Source organism: Ischnura elegans, chromosome 1 (genome assembly GCF_921293095.1).
Source record: "Ischnura elegans chromosome 1, ioIscEleg1.1, whole genome shotgun sequence".
NCBI classification, from domain to species: Eukaryota; Metazoa; Arthropoda; class Insecta; order Odonata; family Coenagrionidae; genus Ischnura; species Ischnura elegans.
In genome coordinates this window covers 23,431,866-23,439,722 of record NC_060246.1, presented here as the reverse complement: position 1 = coordinate 23,439,722, position 7,857 = coordinate 23,431,866, and the positions used below count along the sequence as shown (strand labels likewise).

The window sequence follows — 7,857 nt, the reverse complement described above, 5'->3', positions numbered from 1 at the left end:
CGTCGCTTTTCCCCATTCACCCCCAAAGGAGTATTTTGATAAAAAGGTATTGCTTATTGAGGTTGTTTTTTATTCAACAGGACGGAGGGATAACCAAACAACACCATAATATTGACAATTAGTGTACACAACGGCAGTATTTTCTTCCGGCCGCCCGTGCATCCCATTGGAAAAAAATCGTGAATCGCCCAATTTATGTCAAGATTTCAGTGTTTTCTATAAATTACACGACTTCCTGACTCCGCTGTATCATTTTATCGAGCGATACTTACATCTAATCAGATTTACTCAAAATATTTGAAAATTAAAAAAATCGTCGGGGACAAAAGGGATAGATCCAAGTTTTATTACAGTCTCTATGCCAACACCCGCCTCTTATCCCCCCTTCCGCTACCTAGGTTTTTTTGAAAAATAAGTTTAGAACCCGTCTATGAAGTAGAAAATACCAGGCTCCTCGATCGATAGGATGATTTGTATCGTTCTAACCTTGTTGAGTGCACCGACGCGTCGCGACGTACCTAGGGTATTCTAGGGTCGAGATTTGATTGTACCGAAAGAAAAACTTTAAAATACATTAAATCAGATTTTTAAATAGCTACAGCTTCTTCGACACGGCCCTTAGGGTGAGAATTAAAAGGACTCCTCACACTTTTGGACCGGTCACACCATATATTTTTCGTTGACTTATTGGCAGTGATGGGAAAATATCGGAAAATTTTAATCGGCCTCCATTACAATTACACTATTATATTTTTAATTAAGTGCAACTACAAATTATTTTTTTAATCAGAGGGATTACGATTATAGTTAGTTGTAATTTTTCTCCTGAATATGATGCAATCGCTGCCAATATTATTTCTCAAACTGGGAGTTCCAACACGCAAATCAGTATTTCAATTATTATTTAATGCCATTGCATATAATGATGTTTTAATTTTTGATTAGGCAATTTAGATGTAAATAAATATGTTCCACCAAATATTTACATTTGTGGATGACGTTAATGTAGCTGGAACTGCCTTACGATAAGCAAGCGTGGAACTCAAATTTTCAATTATGATTACTTAAAACGTAAGGATAACTCGCACTGGTTTTGGAGTAGATTATAAGTAAAAATTACTTGTTATAAAATAAATGGATTGAAAAAAATGACCAAATATGTAATCGTAAAAAGCAATCGATTACTTTTACGTCGTCAAATCAAATAACTTATTATTTTTTTTAAACCAATGCTATCATCCTATACAAGGGTACATTGACTATAGAGGACTTTTTTTTCCTGCATCTAAAAAATTGTTAGTGACAAGGAAATACGGAGGCTAAATTTTCAAATTTGAGATACAGGAAAATGTTACACTTTCTTTTACCCTGGAAATTTCAAAATGATAATATGATATTTTGAGATAATAATTTTTTCTGTTGATTTTGCTCTCCTATATTTCTATGGTAATTTATTATGCCCTTCTTTGGGGAAATCCCGATAGGCATTCTTCATTTTTGAATTCATGGATATGTGTTGCTTCAGGAATTTAAGGACATCATCATTTTACCACCTAGTTTCCGCATTAATTTTCTTCTGTTTACTGGGCATTACGTTATCCAGTGGCGCAGCGAGGGAGGGTTTTGAGGGATAACCCCTCCACCCCCCAGAGCTCAGAGAAATTTTTAAGTTTATTCCATTTTACTTAATTGGATTGATAAAACCAATAGAATAGTGGAAGGATGAATAAAATATCCCTCAGAAAGCCGTGAAACTCACCATTTTGAACCGCACCATCTTTAAAATTCCGCAATTTATTTATCTCGCACCTACCGCTTATCCTGGTGGGTATTCCATACCCCACACTTACCGGCAATAATTGCACCTAAACCCCCTAAGCCTAAATTCCTAGCCACGCCTGACGTTATCTACGTTTAGCTGAGTGAAACCGCGAAAAGCACTCAAAATATCTTCAACGTTATGGTTTTCGCTGAAGCTTTTAAAATTTTCATAATACTTTTCTAATTTATGCCGAAAACTATCGAAATATACCTAATGGTATAGAAGTACTTTTATCCTGCTGGCTATTTTTTTATCAGATGGTATTTTTTTAAATAACATTGAGCTGCTTAGAGCCTTATGATCACTAATGCCATTTATGGTTGAGGAGGTTAAGGACGCTTCCAATGTATTTGTTGCTAAGAGATCTAGAATGTTATTTTCTCTGTTCGGTATTGTTACCATTTGGTGCAAATAGTTGGACGTATAAGTATCGAGCAGTATTTCGGATTATTCTATATCCTTACCGCCGTTTTTCTAACTATATGTCTTCCACTTTATCCAAGGTAAGTTGAAATCACCACCTATTATAATATTACAATCATTATTTATATTATGGGTAAACTCTCCTCGGGATTTCCACTCGGTTAAATTATCCATATGAGCTAACATTTCGAGCTCCGACTCGGGGTTCGAAACGTTGGCTAATCTGCATAATAAACCCGGTGGGATCCCCGAGAAAAGTTTGCCCACATTATTCGCCGGGAAAGCATCAAATCATATTTCATTATTTTTTATTCTTGAAATTCTTACCCTGTATTTCTAACTGCGAAACTGTATGTATATTTGAGTCAGATGGCCTGCAATATGCGCATATAAAATCCTTTTTGACGAGCATTGGATAGAAAATTATACACTTTCTCTGTCGTTACCTTGAACGATCTCAGCTCTACCCACAGCCTCTTATTTTACAGCTATAAACACTCCCCCTCCTACCCTCTCACTTCGGTCCTTTCCATATACTGAGTGAAAATTAGGAAATATCTCCACATTTGCTATTTCACTTGGCAATCAACTCTTAAGCTCCTATTACTACATCAGCTGCTTGATAATAAATGGTAAAAATCAGCTATTTTGTTTTTGATGCTACGGCAATTGACGACTACAATAGATATTCGAAGCCTAATTCTTCAGTAATATTCACTCAAATCTGGACAAGTCTGGAAAAAAGTTTTTCACTGCCTCTAAAATTTTCTTTGCACATGATGTAACTGTTCAAAACAAACCTGATAACCGTGAATACGGCTTTCTTCCATTAGAGTGAGATCTCATTATTTATTGCCTTCGAAAGTCGGACGCAGATAGTGCGATGAACCACACAAGTACGGAGAAATTTCGCCATGTAGAAAATGTATTCCATACGGAGCAGAATGTCACCAATCAAACGAAGAACATGAAGTATCTTTCTTACATTTGACATCTTCTTTCAGCTCGCGGTTCTGCAAATGCCCAAAATGTAAAATACATTTCTTTTGATATTGGTATATTTTCCACAGGGAAACAAGTGCGCCAAGAGTTTTCAAATCACATCAAATCTTCAAATCTATCTTCACATCAAATCCACGAAATATTGGTCAACAATATTTTCGATACCTTCACTCCACAAACGCTCAACAATCACCCACCAAATCAAATCTGCTCATCTATTATTACAAGGGATACTAGATGAGCGAATTTGATTCGGTGAGCGATTGTTGAGAATTTGTGCAAAGGAGGTATCGTTTTATCACCGAACCGCACCAACTGTGATGTAAAAAAGTTCAATTACTTATAGAAAAACCTAACTCGTCCATACCCATCCATTTACGAATTCGTAGTGTAATTTTTGATATTTATGTTTATGTTCAATTAATACTGTCATTGATTTGAGTTTTATGTTGAATTTGATGTTTATGTGTAATGAAGAGGGATGAAAGGTTGCCAAGGGGTTGTTGTGGAAAGAGAGGGGATTGTTGAGAGAGAACCCACCGAGAAAAGATCTTGAAGGAAGGAGAAGAGGAAAGACATTGTATTTTTCAAAGAAATAAAAAGGTTTTGAAAGAAAATATTGTCTGATATTACAGTTGGTAAACGAGAACGAAACCATTTTTATTAATCTATTCTTAGATTTAAAAGTAACCACGACCCACCGGAGATAACAAGATTTTTAAACCATGGCCTTTCCAATGGGAGCATTGCGGATCATTTTAACGATTTGAATTTCATTCCAGCGTCCTGCTTCAAATGCAAACGGAGGAGTGAGACATCCCCAACCACTCCGACCCGGCCCTCCGAGGATCGTCCGCCCCGTGCCGCCTTCCCCGTCGTTTTCACGAAAATTCTTCTACCGCCACCCTTCCCTCACCTCACCAAACCCCCCACCGTTCACCTGCCGTAAATTCCCTGTATCCCCTCGTCCTGCAGTACCCCGCCTTTCATTATTGCTCGAGCCCAGTCTTCCGGGCCTACAAAATTTTTCGTCTCCTAAGAAATGCTTTCACGCCTCCGCGGGGGATCTTGATCCGTTTCCGACCTCAAAATTTTCACTGAATCCCACATCACTCATTTCGACTGCCTATCCCTCTCCCTCCTTAACATCCCGACTTTTAAGTTCGGCCTCGTCCTCTTCTTCTAAATTCACAGTAATTTCCTCCCAATCAAGTTCGCTCGCCTCATCAAAATTCGACGTGTCCTTTTTCGACAAGGGAAGGGGCAGGTTTTCCGTTGTTGAGTTGGATTGCATCCGCCATGTAAGCATATTCCTGTTCTAGTTCATGTACTTCTGGTTAAAATGGCATTGAATCTCTCCTTTGTAATATCTTGTTTTTACCCATTTCATGTAGGTATAGTGGTAAATTTTTAAACATCATTGAAGCGTATTTAAGTGGGTAATGTAAATATTTTTAATTCTTCTATTATTTTTATACTTTCACTAGGAACTTTTGCCTAAAAATTTTTATTGGCATCAGGAATAAATTTTAAATCTTAGGACAGATTATTCGCAATCGTCTTGCAATTAATTAAGTTTAAACAGTATATTTTCAAATGGTCAGTGATATTGGGCAATGTGTGATTCGGTTTCATTTACCTCCGTTGCTTGACGCAAAGAAAATATGTACAATTATTTTTATCTTTTCGGCAAGTTGTACTGTTTATTTGAAACAAATTATTTCTGTGTGTGGTAAAGTATAATAATAGAGTAGCAATCGCAGAGGATTTTTTGTTTTCTACTTACAACTTCGAGCGAAAATTATTCGACCGCGTAGAAGAAACTTAAATTTGCGACTAGTTCGTTAAAACATTTCGCGATCATGTTTTCTTCATAGTGACATCTAATCGCTGGAATGGAGATTCCAGAAATCCCCATCTTCGAATTGCATCGAAGATACATTTTCCAGGGTTATTGCTAACCCCGCGGTCAAAAAAAAAAGGGAGCAAGATGACGACTCGGCTAAGGTTGTTAACCTATTGCCTGGGACGATCGCCAATCAGAAATAATCGATTTGGCCAGTTCAAATAGCAATCGATTGGGCAAAGTTTGAAGTCCAGACTGGTCTAGACCGGTGTTGTCACCGCGGCTACCAGAGATAAGTTCATTTATCTTGACTTCATGCAACATAAGAAGGGAGCCGTGATCGATCCGAAAATATCATATTTTTTTGAATGATTCCGTAGAAATATAAGCTTTAGGGTATTTTTTTCTGTAACATTATATCTGTAACTTTTAATTTAAGACTTTGAACTCAAGAATCTGTAAAAAAAATAATAAACCGTATCCATTGGAGAAAACTACGCAAATATAAAATCCCGGCTTTTACGTTCGGCCTCATCCTCTTCTTCTAAATTCACAGTAATTTCCTCCCAATCAAGTTCGTTCGCCTCATCAAAATTCGACGTGTCAGCCCTCTGTCTCCCTGCAATTGCTGTCTTTTTCCAACTACCACAGCGCCGTTGTCCTCGTTCTTTTTCTATTATATGTTCCTATCCCTTTCTTTCCTTACCTCTGAATTTATTTGTGCGTTTGCGCTTAACGCGTCGTGTGAATGAATGAAGTAGTGTACCGGCCATATTGGCTTATATCACTTAATCGCCGGCAATGGGGCCACAGCGTGCCCCGAAACGCATGTTCCTGTCTCTTTCCTGTCATGGCGTGAGTGTGTGTGTCTTTCCTTTCATCCTTGTGTCCTCGTCAGTGGCGTAGCCAGGAATTTCGTTCGGGGGGGTCCAAAACCAGGGGGGAAACTTTTTTAAAAACAGGGTACTAAGTAACAGTGGCGCAGCGAGGGGGGGTTTTGGGGGATAAACCCCCTCCCAGAGCTCAAAGAAATTTTTAAGTTAAATCTATTTTGCTTAATTGGATTTATATTGCTTATAGAATAGTGTGAGGATTAATAAAATTTCCCTCAGAAGGTCGTAAAAATCACCATTTTGAACCATTTATCTTAATTTTTTCCGGCGGAAGGCCTCCGCACCTCCCGCTAACCCTGGCGGGTATGCAATACTCCAAGCACCCCAGTATTAGTTGCGCCTGAAACCCCCTAGCCTTAATTCCTAGCTGCGCCCCTGCTAAGTAATGGGTTTTTAACTAATTTTAACACTTTTCATAATCGAAAAAACGTCATTGTTAAAGAAAAATCTTTAAAATTCATGATTTTTCAATATTTTATTATATTTTATGAAAGAAAATAATTGTGTTTTTATATTTCAGGGGGGTCCAGACCCCTCGCATCCCCCCCTGGCTACGCCACTGGTCCTCGTCGATTTCTTCTGTTGGTGAGTGATGAGCTGCCCCTGTGCCATCCATTGATTTCTCTTGTGGGCCAGAGCAAAGGGAGTTTTCTGTGCATAAAGCCCTCTGATTTCTAGCCTGGATAGCTTGGTGGTCTGAGCATCTCTTTTGAGTGATGACCTTATTAAACTCTATGGTGGTAAATATAGAGAATGAAAAATGACTGGCAACTCTGTCTTCTAGAGTTGGGCTCAAGGCTCAAATGATTGAGTAAATTAATACACAAAAAAATGAACGTAATGATAACCGTAGGTATTGAAAAGTAGTCTATTTTTTAAAGCATCTGGTAGGGGGCAGGTGCCCCTGTGCTCCACCCCATAAATCTGCTTCGGAAGACTTCAGGTACCTAACTTAATAGAAATATTATGGTTGATAAGTGTAATTGATACATGGGTGTACGCAGCGAGGGGAAGGGGGGGGGCAAAAGCCAGAAGCCCCCCTAGAAGCAAAAATTGCATAAGTCTTTAAGCAAAATCAGTACTTAATTGAAACGAAAGTATTCAACACATTTTCTTTAAACCCACCAAATATGATATGTATTAGTGTAAGATATATATCTAAATAAAATTATTTCTTCAAGGAAATAATCTCATAAACTAGTAAAGCACTGTACTAATTTTCTTAAAATGCTAGTTTCATTCACCTTTTCCATGCTAAATGTCACAACTCGGCTTGCCCCCCTAGTTATGATCCCGCGTACACCCTTGAATTGATAGCCAAATTTTAATTGTTATAATTTGTGTCATATATTTCTAGCTACTCACAAGAGGGTCACTGACAGCCTAGATTGCCAAGGAGGATGTGCACAGGGTTCTAACATTCCCATTGTTGCACTTACATAGAGCTGTATTACAATAGCAAATAAAAAACCTTTTCTTATGTTATCATTATAATTATAGAAAGTCTAAATTTCAAATAATATGCTAAAAGTTGTTCGCCTCTCTAATAATTATAATTGTTTATTCTTACGGGTGTCTGTTCCAAATCTTCGTAATTATAACCCAATGTACAGAAAAAGTGTTACATTAAATCTTGCATTCTTTTGATTGCAAATATATTTTTTGAAATAGCTTTTTCCTTTGATCATTGCAATTTGCAATGTTTTGCAATTGCAAAACATGTTTAAGCAGAGAATTAGCTCAAGGCATGAATGATGATTTTGCTTACAGAAACACACATTTGAATGGCATAAAAGCAGAAAAGTTAGTTTTTGCAGCATTTTGAAACATTCATTCATATAGGAATAGGTAGTCTATTTCCATGTTTATTT

General features: G+C 37.5%; 1 protein-coding gene across 1 annotated transcript; it reads left to right on the top strand.

Moving 5' to 3' along the window:
- Positions 1–2,132: 2,132 nt before the first annotated feature.
- LOC124174025 lies at positions 2,133–7,466 on the top strand. The gene is made up of 4 exons (XM_046553169.1): positions 2,133–2,325; positions 4,030–4,548; positions 6,507–6,571; positions 7,344–7,466. Exons 1-4 carry the CDS (start codon positions 2,167–2,169, stop codon positions 7,363–7,365), a joined length of 765 nt encoding a protein of 254 aa, XP_046409125.1. The 5' UTR covers positions 2,133–2,166; the 3' UTR covers positions 7,366–7,466.
- Positions 7,467–7,857: the final 391 nt, after the last annotated feature.

Excerpts from the sequence above, each read along its gene's own strand:
- LOC124174025 (XM_046553169.1), top strand. The coding sequence starts at position 2,167 with ATGTATTTGTTGCTAAGAGATCTAGAATGTTATTTTCTCTGTTCGGTA. Across the intron at positions 4,549-6,506 it reads AGTTGGATTGCATCCGCCAT|GGGGGTCCAGACCCCTCGCA; the intron begins GTAAGCATATTC and ends TTTATATTTCAG. Across the intron at positions 6,572-7,343 it reads CTCGTCGATTTCTTCTGTTG|CTACTCACAAGAGGGTCACT; the intron begins GTGAGTGATGAG and ends ATATATTTCTAG.